Source organism: Dendrobates tinctorius, unplaced genomic scaffold (assembly GCF_039654945.1).
Source record: "Dendrobates tinctorius isolate UK_male_01 unplaced genomic scaffold, ASM3965494v1 ptg000017l, whole genome shotgun sequence".
Lineage (NCBI taxonomy): Eukaryota > Metazoa > Chordata > Amphibia > Anura > Dendrobatidae > Dendrobates > Dendrobates tinctorius.
The window spans coordinates 7617908-7630749 of NW_027361685.1; the positions used below are offsets into that span (position 1 = coordinate 7617908).

The 12842-nt window shown below is 44.7% G+C and overlaps 1 protein-coding gene across 1 annotated transcript; it reads left to right on the forward strand.

Annotated features, from left to right (window-relative positions):
• The first annotated feature begins 806 nt into the window (after positions 1-806).
• Positions 807-12392, forward strand: LOC141082269 (uncharacterized). The gene is made up of 3 exons (XM_073566210.1): positions 807-900; positions 1100-1190; positions 10754-12392. The coding sequence occupies exon 3, from the start codon at positions 10903-10905 to the stop codon at positions 12193-12195; it is 1293 nt and encodes a 430-aa protein (XP_073422311.1). The 5' UTR covers positions 807-900; positions 1100-1190; positions 10754-10902; the 3' UTR covers positions 12196-12392.
• The last annotated feature ends 450 nt before the right edge of the window (positions 12393-12842 follow it).

A 12842-nucleotide genomic window follows, 5' to 3' on the forward strand; every position in this document is an offset into this window, starting at 1 on the left:
TATTATTACACAGGATTCTTATGATGTTACATCGGATCATCTTCTTCTCATTCAGGTCTCTACAATATCGGATCCTCTCAGTGAAGATCTTCTACAAAAGAGAATTTTCCTGATTTACCCATCAAGGATGGATATGGACAGAGACAAGATGGCGGAGAGGATGTTACACCTCACCCTAGAGATCCTCTTCCGTCTCACTGGAGAGGTGAGAGATTCTGATGACGTCACATTACATCATTCTTATCTATGGGAATAACAGATGGACAGAACTGGAGAGGTGAGGACTCTGGAAATGTCTGTAGTGAGATTTATTAATGTGTCTCTCCATAACCAGGATTACACAGTGGTGAGGAAGACCTCTAGTGATCGCTGTCAGGACCCTGTGTCTGAGGGATGGGGAAGACCCCTGAGCCCAATCACGGGTCTCCACCTCCCCCCCTGATCCATGAGGACATCAATGACCAGAAGATCCTAGAACTCACCTACAAGATGATTGAGCTGCTGACTGGAGAGGTGACACTGCTGGGAATGCTGGGACATTATACAGTAACACTATGAAGGGATCGGGGGATGACTGTATCATTGTATGTGTCAGGTTCCTATAAAGTGTCAGGATGTCGCTGTCTATTTCTCCATGGAGGAGTGGGAGTATTTAGAAGGACACAGAGATCTGTACAAGAACGTCATAATGGAGGTTCCCCAGCCCCTCACATCTCCAGGTAATAGACAGGACTAAATACACACGGCCTATAATTATCTGTATGTAGAGAATGAATTCAGTCCCTGTATGTGTTTCCTCCAGATCTATCCAGTAAGAGGACAACACCAGAGAGATGTCCCCGTCCTCTTCTTCCACAGGACTGTAACCAAGAAGATCCCAGTGCTCCTCAGGATCATCAGGTAGATGGAGAGAAGGTGTCAGGAGATCTCCCCTATGATGTGTAGACGGCTGTGAAGGTCTTGTGCTCAGTCTTGTTTTATCCCCCAGTATTATATGTTTTATACTTGTGTAATGAGAACGGTGGAGATGGCAGGATTAGAGCTGATCATAGATGGGACTTCTCCATCTGTCTGTGACCTTTTACAATATTTGTTTCAGGATGAAGATCTGACTCATATTATCACTACAGAGACATATGTGAGGGGTGATGAATGGTGTAAAGAGGAGATTCCCACATATGACTACCCAGGTGAGTAGTAACCACTGAATGCAGAGACGTCACAGATTCTTCTCAGTCACCGGCTGTGGCTGCTTTATCGGGGGTGTAGTCCGGCCGTATTACCATGATCACCATTTTGCCTCTAGACCACAACATTCTTCTCCACCCAAAACTGTTCAAATGACTTTGGGCATTGAAAGCCCTTTTCTATAGAACTTACAACCTGGAGATTCCACCTACCCCCTGGAAGTCAAATGACAGCCTATGCAGAATGCGCTGAAAGGTTAGAAAATCACTTGAAGAAAAATATTATGCTGGGCCTGTAAGAGAAAGCGGAGGGTAATGATGCTGTTGGCTTCCTAGATCCCTGAGATCTTATTGGATGAATTTTCTCTCCCTTCTGTGCTGCTGAATGTCTCATGACCAGGTCCAGTCTTTCTGGTCAAACTTTGCTTTTATGATGTGCAGTGAGGCCAAGTGTGAATTTTTGTACAATAACTAATTTCACTTTATCCCCACTTTTCAATTTGTGTTAAAACTACCGTAGTTTTAGGACTATAAGACGCTTGAGGAAAATGGGGGGGTGCATCTTATAGTCTGATGTACCGGCTCTGGATGTGGTGGGAAGGTGGTTGAACGGCAGATGGTCACAGGAGGCTGGAGCCGATGGCTGCGGCTAACTCGTGTTCCCGCTGCTAAAGAGAAATTAATATTCACTGCATTCCACGCCCATGGGCTTGGAGGACAATGAATATTCATTTCTCTTTACTAATAGTGTCTTGATCTGATTACCCCCCCAAACCCGGTCCTGGTATGCATGTCCCCATCCTTATAATTGGCCCACACCCCCATCCCCATCCTGGTATGCATGGCTGTTGTGAACACTTGTGACCTGGCTTCTGAGTTTGGGCTCCCTCTGGTGGTTGCTGCAGGTAATGGAGCTGGTCGGGTTGACAAAAGTCAATCACCTGAAGATGATGATTGGAGGTCAGGTGTTACAGACTGGGAAGATTTAAGTGAGCAACCTTCCCTCAATTGTTGCTGGTGATTTGGCTTCTTCCTGTGCATTTGGAAGTCTGCCTGCCCCCTGCTTGGTCCTGCATCATTCAGATAAGTCATTTGTTTGCTGGAATCTTTTTGCATTTGATCCAGTTTTTGCCTTTCTCTGATTTCTGCTTTGCGGGTGTTAGTTCAGCCTTGTTCCCTGCGGGGACCTGTGCTGGACCCTGTTGTGAACTCATTTTCTGGTCTACCAGTTGTGAGTTCTCCTTCCGGGCTCCCTCTGGTGGTAACAGGAGATAGTGAGGTTGATTTAATTAGTAGAGATCTGCCACCTGATGATGAGGATAACGATTGGATCTCTGGAATCTCAGACTGGATTTAAGACAGCCGACGCCCTATTCTGGTGCTGGTGATTCCTTCTGGCTTTTCAGGTCTTGGTTTTCAGCTCTGTTCCAGTCATCTCAAGCTAAGTGTTTCTGCTAATGTTCACACTTGATTTTGTTGGTCTATTCAGTTTCTTGTGTGGTCAGCCAGCCCCAGCTGGGGCTGTGCTGAATTTCCACTCTTATTTATCTGTGTTTGCCAATTTGCTTTTTGTCCCTTATTAGATTGGCCTCTTTTTTGCTCTGTCTCAGAATATTTCAGAGTGCTGATATAGTGGGAGAAGTCTAGTGACTTCAGGGTTAATTTTGTTATCAGAAGTGTTGGACATTATTTTTGTAGGGTTTTTTGGGCAGATTGCAGACAGTGTCTTTCCTTTCCTGTCCTTTCTAGTTAGTTTGGGCCCCATCGTTTGCTCAGCCTATTTTCCTGCCTGTGTTTGTGTTTTCATCTTGTTTCACTGTCAATACATGTGTGGGGTGTCATGATCTGAATTTGATCTGACAGTTTTAAATTGCACAGGGTGAACTTTTTTTACTTTGGCAAGTGCCAAGTGACTTGACTGTCCCCGGTGGTGGTTAGTGGTATTGCACTTTGGGTTTAATGTGCACATAATTATGGTTCAGGTGTGGGGCTCTATAAATGAGTCTCAGGGTGTGCAATCACTGCTGGTGATATTCATTCATGGATTCTGAGTTGGTGAGAGCCTGGTGGAAGGATGGAGCTGAGGAGGAGTCCTGTGCAGCTTAGCCAGGGGGAAGCGTGTCAGCTATGGTGTCTGGACGAAGGGCTGGCATGGCGTGGTGGGGTCGCAGTGATGGTGTCAGCGGGAAGTGTCTGCATGGACTGGTGGAGTGGCGACTATGGAGAGTGGCACTCACCATGTGGGACTTGGCTGCTGAGCTGGACTCAACCATGCTTGACTTCGTGTCAGAAGCTGAACTCATCTTTGGGACTCTGTTACTAAGCAGCAGCAACTGGTGGTGGACTCTGCTCCAAGGCTGCACTAAGGTGAAGGATCCTGTTATGGTGATGGATCCAGGTGGAGGAGAAGATGCACACAGGTGGTGGGTTCTGTTGCTAGGAGCGTACGCAACAGAGCAAAGCTAAGTGGTGTTTCCCCTGTATTGTCTCTTTCCTCATGTGTGTTATTAGTGCATTGGTGGGATTAGTCTCCGCACCGACCTATTCCCTAGTGAGGGTTTAGGTTCAGGGCGAGCAAGGGGTTAAGGTTCGCGTACGGCGACAGGTGCGGAGCCTGTATAGGGAACGTAAGGAGTGCAGGGACACTGGCTCAGGGGAGCTTAGGAGGTCTCCACGTCCCCATTCCCTATCGCAGGGCCCACCATTGTTAAAGTTACCCAGGTTCCCCCTTTATTATTTGATTATTGTATAACGTGTAATACCAAAATTCGCCAGGTGGAGGCGGCGTATCCACCTGCACGTTTTATTATTTAAATGCGCCCCACTGGAGGCGGTGTATCCAGGGTCACGTGTGTTATGGGTTCACCTTGCGGTAACCGCTGTGTGCCCAGAGACACGTGACCATGACATGGGGGCTGTCTATTCCTTTGGGGTCTGCTCTGGGTCAGTTAGTTTTCCCCTTTTCTTGCTTTAGGCTTATTTAGTCCTCCGGCTGTGACGAGGCATCTAGATTCATCGTAGGAACACTCCACGGCTGCTGCTAGTTGTGTGGTTAGGATCAGGGGTCTGCAATCTGCATTGTTACCAACCTCTCTGGCTTTCTGTGACTTAGCTTGTTTAGTTTTCCTCCTCGGTGACCCATTCATAACAGGACCCTGTTCCATATGCCACAGCTCATATCAGTGTGTTCAGTATTGCTAATCCCCTGCTATGTCAGTATCTTTTGTTTTGCTTCCAGTTCACACCAGAATTCTGATCTAGTGGGGGACAAGTCGTGTGGCCTCAGTATTTTTGCATATCATACGTGTTGGATTTTTCTTAGGGTTTTTGCATGATTGCAGACAGTATCTTTCCTGTCCTGTTCTATCTAGACAGTTTGGGCCCCATCATTTGCTTACTCTATTTTCTACCTGTGTTTTGTGCCTCATCTTGTCTCATCTGCAATATATGTTCAGGGGCTATCTATTCCTTTGGGGTTCTACTCTGGGGCAGTTTAGCTTTCCCATTTCTTGCTTTAGGCTTAGTTAATTCTTTGACTGTGCCGAGGCATCGTAGGTACATCCCATGGCTAATTCTAGTTGTGTTGTCAGTTTAGGGGTCTGCAATCTGCTTAGTTACCAACCTTTCTGGTTATCTGGTTGCCTAGCCTATTCCCCAGCTATCCTGCTCAGTTACCTAATCATAACACATGGCCCCATTAGAAAACATTAAAAATGCAAACCATTACACTTACCTACCCCGCGCTTCCTCACAGCGTCCTGCTTCGATGATAGCAACTGCTATATGCTTGTAAGCAGCACTTGGCAGAGACATCATGCGCTGCTCACAAGCAGAGCACAGATGCCAGGACTGTGCACTCAAAGGGCAGTGAGTATTCATTGCTCTTCAGTAGCGCGCAGTGTCAGCAACTAGCTTCCTGCTGCTACCGGTGGTCACATGTGCCGCTACTTAAGATAAATGAATATTCATGAATACGCACTGTTCCCAGCGCTGCTTACAAGCATAAAGCAGTTGCTGGCACCGTAGCAAGAGGCTGCAAGGGAGCACCGGGTAGAAAAGTGTAATGGTTTGTTTTTTTAATGTTTTCTGATAGGGCCATGCATACCAGGATAGGAATGGGGGTGGGGGCCACTTATAAGTATGGGACCCTGCATACCAGGACGAGATGGGGCTGTAGGTTACCAGCAGGTGTGTTGGATGCTGTGACGAGCAGGGGGCAGAGCAAGTGTTAACGGGTGTCTTTTTATAACCAGAGAAAAAGATAACAACGCTTTCTCCACGCAGGGAGTTAATATATACAAGATGCACAGAAGTATTGCGCGGACAAATATGTGGAAGTTCAGTATTATGCAGTGACAGCTTGACTTCACCTGTCAACAATGGTAACAACGAAAAAAGAATTGCTAACGACAGGAGAGGAAAAAACGGTAGGGTTCAACTTATCAGACTCTGTCGTCCGAAGGGAGGTGGTTGAAAGATTCCACGATGGCGCCGCAGACGGCGCGTCACATTGAGGAAGCGGTCCTGGATGAACCGGAGGCACTCTCTCTTAGCGGTGAAGAAGAGTCCGGGACCTTTTGCTGGGCTGCTGTGTGTCCAGGTACCGGTGGCTGTTGTTTCGGCGGATGAGGCGGAGGGTTCTGGTATCAAGGCCGCAGCCGCGGATGTAAAGTCAAAGTCTCCGACGGGAGCCGTGGGCTCTACACTGTCTGCTGTCAAGCGTTGCACAGTACGGTCAGCGCTTCCTGCCTGCGGTCACGTAGGGTCGGCGTCCGGCAGCGGGAAGCGGTCACTGGTGCTGTTGCTGGATGTTGGGGGGTGCGCACTCTAGCGTAGTCTGTCGTCAGTAGTGTTACCCACTGGGAGGGAGCAAACTTTCCTCTGCTGCACCTCCTGTCTTTCCGCCAGAAACCCCAGGTTCCGGCGCACCCCCCTTTTTATATCAGACCCGCCCTTTGCAGCAGAGGTCACAGGTCTGTCCCCGTCAGGTTCTCTGTCCCCCTGCCACACTAGTGGCAGTCCCAATGGTTACGGCCCACAGACACTGTTGCCTTTAATGTTCTGGTCCTTCCTCCTACAGGGCCATGCATACCAGGATAGGGCTGATGGGACCATGCATACCAGGATAAGGATGGGGCCATGCATACCAGGATAGGGCTGATGGGACCATGCATACCAGGACGAGATAGGGGACGCTGCATACCAGGATAGGGATGGGACCATGTATACTAGGACAAGATGGGGGCCCTGCATACCAGGATGAGATGGGGGCCCTGCATACCAGGATAGGGATGATGGGGCCATGCATACCAGGATAGAGATGAGGTGGCATGCATACTAGGATTAGATGGGGGGCCCTGCATACCAGGATGGGGATAGGACCATGCATACCAGGATAGGGATGAGGGATACATGCATACCAGGATGGGGATGGGGCCAGTCATACCAGGATAGGGATGAGGGATCCATGCATGCCAGGATAGGGATGAGGTGGCCTTGCATACCAGGGTAGGGATGAGGGGGCCATGTGTATCAGAATGGTTATGAGGGGACCATATATACCAGGATAGGGGATATTAAGTACAGAATTGACCACATTTTTTGCTTCAATTTGTTTTTCCTAATTTTCTCCTCTAAAACCGAGGTGCGTCTTATGGTCCAAAAAATATGGCAAGTGTGAATTTTCTGTACAATAACAGAGTTTCCCTTTAGCCTGAAATTTCAATTTCTTTTAAAAGCAACTAACTTCAAGGAGGATTGTGATAAACTACAGGACAAACATTCCACCTGTGCCCTGATAGATCTCTAAGCTGTGCGTGGCTGATGGCTGTAATATACATTTATTCCCGCCTGCAGGAGATGTGTTGGCTCCAGCCCTGGTTTCATAGATTTACTAAACGTCATGAATTCCATTATGTTTTCCATCCTAAGGAATTCAGATTACTGCACAATCTCTCCTGAAATGGGGGCGCTAATACTTTCTCTACTCTTCCGGTCAGGACTCATAGTGGCTCCAATGGTCCACCATAAATGAGGGCAGCTCCGGTTTAGTGTTCTCCCCTCGTACATACGTTGCTGTTGGAGATATAACATAATTTTTTATTCTACGTCTTTTTTTAACCTGTTCATTTTGTATGATAGTTTGATTGTGGTCGGATCGGCCTTCCTGCCTAATGTGAGTCTGTAACTCCCTGATAGTCTTGAAAAAAATCTCTCCATTGCCTCTTCCAAATGTCTAAGATCTAAATTTAAAGGGAACCTGTCAGCAGGATTGTGCTCAGTAACCTCCAGACACTGTCAGGTCAGCGCCGTTATACCGATTACAATGATACCTGGTGATGAAATCCGTCTTGTGGTTGTTGTTTAATCTGTATTAGTAGTTTTCAGTTAATGAAATTCTCGTGTTCTGGGGTGGGGCTGTGGGTGGGGCTGTGGGCGGGGCTTTATGAGGTGTGCTGATTACATATGCATCTGTATTGGCTTATGACAGGTTACTGACCCCTCACTGACCTGCCCCCATTATTACATAATGCATATAATAATGTTGATATTATTGGTGATAATGCCTATAATATTGTGGCTATTGTGAGGCTTAGAAAATAAAAATTTACAAATGACACTGGCAGCACCTGTCCAGTAGCATCTATCTCTTACTTATAGATGGTACTGCGCAGGTGCTGCCATTTTTCTGGATGTAATTTTTTATGTAAAATAGGGGGCAGGTCACTGAAGGAATTAGTGTCATAAGCCAATACAGATGAATATGTACACAGAGCACCACATAAAGCCCCGCCCACAGCCCAACCCACAGCCACTCCCACAACCCCACCCTGATGCACGAGAATCTCATTAACTGAAAACTACAAATATAGATTCAACAGTAACCTGCCTGCAGCTGCCCAGAAAAGACACGTCTATTAGATGCGCCAATTCCGACGCTTCTCCTGGGTCTTCCCACTTGTCCTGTAGCGGTGGCAAGTGGGGTTCATATTTGTATATTTGTGGAGTTGATGTCACCCTTTTGTTGTCAGGTGACATCAAGCCCACGGCTTGGTTATGGAAAGGTGTCTATCCATTACGAACCCCAAAGTTACATGGTAAATAAAGACACAGCCAGAATAAAGTCTTTTATTAGAAATAAAACAAAACAGTTTTCCTTTTTCAAAAATAACAAACACAGTTATACTCACCAACACCTAAGTGGGAAGAGTCGGGCAAAGCGCCAGAATTGGCGCATCTAATAGATGCCTTTTCTGGGCAGCTGCGGGCTGTTATTTTTAGGCTGGGGGGGTCAATATCCATGGCCCCTTACAAGCCTGAGAATACCAGCCTCCCAGTTGTCAGCTTTAGCAAGGCTGGTTGTCAAAAATGGAGGGCAACGCCACACCGTTTTTTAAATAATTTATTTAAATAATTAAAAAAAACAGTGTGAGGACCCCTCTATTCTTGATAACCAGCCTTGCTGAAGTTGACAGCTGAGGGTTGCAGCCCCCAGTTGTGAGTTTTGCCAGACAGGTTATAGAAAATACAGGGGAACCCACGCCGGTATTTTCATTCATTTATTTAGTTATAGCGCAGGCGGTGGGTGAGGAATACTCCAGTCATCCACTCCTGATGTCACTGTACTTAGCAGCAGGTGTAGGTTGATGGGCGTAATAGTCCCAAAAGCCCCCACCTGCTGTCATCATTCTCACTTTAATATAACTCTCATCATTCTACCCGCCGGCAGAGCAGAGGAGAATGATGAGAGCGTCTTCAGCACCCGCCACCGGGGAACAGCACTTACTGTACCGCTTCTTCCCTGCCGGCCATCCATGTGGTACTGATGCTGTACACGGGTGGCACACGGTTGTCACACATGTGCCACAAGTATTACACACATGGACATCTCTGGTACCGGAAATATCAGGACATTTGAAATTGGCCTTATACACAGTTCTCTATAAATGCCTAATATTTCTTCTTGAAACTCATCTGACAGAAAATATTATTGGAGCTTAGGATAGTATAGATTGTGAAATCTCCGAGACCCATACTCTAATTACACCAGAGAGGTTTCACCACTCATTTATTACTGATGGAGACTGGAGTTTGATCATCTCAGTAGTTCCTAATCAGGCCCCATTATTAATATCTGACGTGTGTCACTTTATGTGGTGGTAAGTTTGGAATTATTCACAAAGGATAATAGGAAACAAATGGATCTTACAAATTATTTTCCAGCTTCGCACTATACCCTACATACGGTTGTACACTACTGTCTGGGCACATGGCAGTGTTCAGAAGGGAAGGAGCGCCATTTAGCTATTTGAATGCAGATCTTGCTGGAATAGTTTGCAGACACAATGTATTGGGAGCACTGTTCATGGTCACCTGGCAGCTCAAAAGATGTCCACCATGAACATGCTTGGCACTATCTTCTCTGCTTTCCATATCCCAAGGATTGCCTTGCTCACCGCCCTATAACACCCTTACATGGAATCTGGACATACACTGGGACCCCAAGGCTTGGACCATGGTGTCACCTGCTATTCTGTGGTGTTAGATGGCGAGAAGAATAGTCAGGTAGCTGGGTCAGAACCAGAAGGACAGAATACAGAATCAGAAGACACAAGAGTAGTCAGTAAATGGGCCACGGTCACAGCAGGAAACAAATACGCAAGCCGCAAGCTGAGCACAGAGGACTGAACCAGAGGAGAACAGCGCTGTATCTGGCAGATTCCGGCCATGTGCTTTGCGCTTTAGTAGGGTGTGGTACTTTCCAATTGGCTGAAGTATGGAGCAGATTACTCCAGCTGGACAGCAGGAACAGATCCCAGATGAGATTGGACACACCATATGCAGAAACCCTAATGTAACTAAATGACAGAAAACCAGAATAGTAGAAATCCCCATAGTGATTCCATTTTATAAATTAATTCACTGAGGGTTATAATCCTTAGGAGGAGTGAATATTTTGACTCCACAGCCACTTATCAGAAATTAACACGCAGTGGATGTTGGAGAGTGAAAATTACACATTTGTCATTTTCTTACCCAGCACATAGTGCCCAGATTGTTCTCCAGGAGACACCGCAAATTAAGTGGGTTCTTCTCACTATAATATTGCTAAATACAGGGATACTAAATGTTGTTTGCGCACACTGCAAGACTCCGAAGTGAGAGCGGATTTTGCTGGATTGGTTTATAGAAACCTTGTTGCTTTTCAACAGCCTTTGAGCCACTAATAGTGCGGGAACCTCTGTTTTTCCATTGACAGATGATGGACCTGAGTGGGGACTTGTTTTTGTGAGATGAGAATTGGTATTATTTTCACCTACATAACATTGATTTTTTTTTTTTTATTTGATATTTGGGAGGTGGAATAAACAAACAGTTGAACACCACACACTACTGGTTCATCCAACAAGGTTTTCTATTAGACTGTGAACTGTCATTGTCTTGGTAAATAATTAAAGCTTTTACATAAACTGTCCATAAAAATGGCAAGCTAAGTATAAATGTTCAAAATTATAAAACTCAAGGATATTTTATTAATAAATAATAATTGTTTTTTATCTTAGCAGATGACTGTACCAGGAGATCAGAGGGACAGCTGACATCTTCAACTTTTAAATCTGATGATCTTGAGATCCTACAAGATACAACTGAATTGATTGCTGTTACTCCAGATATATCATCATCCATTCACAGCAAAGATCTGTTATCTGATCCTATGAAACAGGTCACATCTTCTGATTCAATACCGACTACTAAAGAAAATCAAAGTCACAAAAGAGACATTAAAAAACAAACTGCTCCTAAAGCAAAGAAGTCATTTTCATGTTCAGAATGTGGGAAATATTTTACATGGAAATCACGTTTTGTTACTCACCTGAGAATTCACACAGGGGAGAAGCCTTTTTCATGTTCAGAATGTGGCAAAAATTTTGCACAGAAATCATATTTTGTTAGACACCAGAGAACTCACACAGGGGAGAAGCCTTTTTCCTGTTCAGAATGTGGGAAATGTTTTGAACGTAAATCAAATTTTGTTAGACACCAGAGAGCTCACACAGGGGAGAAGCCTTTTTCCTGTTCAGAATGTGGGAAATGTTTTAGGAATAAATCAGATTGTGTTATGCACCAGAGAACTCACACTGGGGAGAAACCTTTTTCATGTTCAGAATGTGGGAGATGTTTTGCACATAAATCATATTTTGTTACCCACCAAAGAACTCACACAGGGGAGAAACTCTTTTCCTGTTCAGAATGTGGGAAATGTTTTGCACAGAAATTACAGCTTGTTACCCACCAGAGAACTCACACCGGGGAGAAGCCTTTTTCCTGTTCAGAATGTGGGAAATGTTTTAATAATAAATCATATTGTGTTCAGCACCAGAGAACTCACACAGGAGAGAAGGCTTTTTCTTGTTTAGAATGTGGGAAATTTTTTGCGCAGAAATCAAGTTTTGTTATCCACCAGCGAACTCACACAGGGGAGAAGCCTTTTTCCTGTTCAGAATGTGGGAAATGTTTTAACAAGAAATCAGATTTTGTTAAGCACCAGAGAATCCACACAGGAGAGAAGCCTTTTTCATGTTTAGAATGTGGGAAATGTTTTGCACAGAAATCAAATTTTGTTACCCACCAGAGAACTCACACAGGGGAGAAGCCTTTTTCCTGTTCAGAATGTGGGAAATGTTTTAATAATAAATCATATTGTGTTCAGCACCAGAGAATCCACACAGGAGAGAAGCCTTTTTCATGTTTAGAATGTGGGAAATGTTTTGCGCAGAAATCAAATTTTGTTTCCCACCAGAGAACTCACACAAGGGAGAAACCTTTTTCATGTTCAGAATGTGGAAAATGTTTAAGCAATAAATCAGATTGTGATAAGCACCAGAGAAGTCACACAGGGGAGAAGCCTTCTTCCTCTTCAGAATGTGGGAAATATTTTAACCAGAAAGTGCTTCTTGATCGCCATCAGAGCAGTTCCGCAGAGGAGAGGCCATTTTCATTTTCTTAATGTGGGAAATATTTTACTTGGAAATCAACTGTTAAAAAACATCAGAGACGTCACAATGGGAAGACGACTTTTTCATGTTCATAATGTTGGAATAGTTTTAACCAAAATTGAATCTTCTTAAATGGTTTGTCTCTTGTCATTCCTAATGTTTGCTGACAAAAGAATAAAACTCAACCTTATTAATTCCAAATTTAAAACTATACCCATAATTCACCCCCTGAAGATTCGTCGGAAAGTGACTGATATAAAAAACATATATTCCACATCTCAGTATATAGGGTGAGGTGACGTTTACACACTCACTCTCCAAGCCTCTCATTTCTACGGGTTTCATCGTCCTCGCCAAAGACGACTCATCAAGAGACTATTTAATATTGACCTATATTCAAGCGAGACTAAACGAAAAAAACTTAAATCATGTATCATGTTATTCGAAACAGTCAGAAAACTAGCCACATATTGGCAGATCCCAGACCTCAAACTATATACTTCGGAAGTTTATAATCCACTCCAGTGTCAGGAATAGATAGTATGAATTTGAATTTACCAAATGGCTGCAATGAAACAATTTAAACATTTAAAGGGGTCTGAATACTTTCCATACCCACTGTATCAGTAAAAATAACTCCTCTTTATTAGGTAAAGTA

Coding starts and splice junctions, on each gene's coding strand:
- LOC141082269 (XM_073566210.1), top strand. CDS start 10,903: ATGAAACAGGTCACATCTTCTGATTCAATACCGACTACTAAAGAAAAT.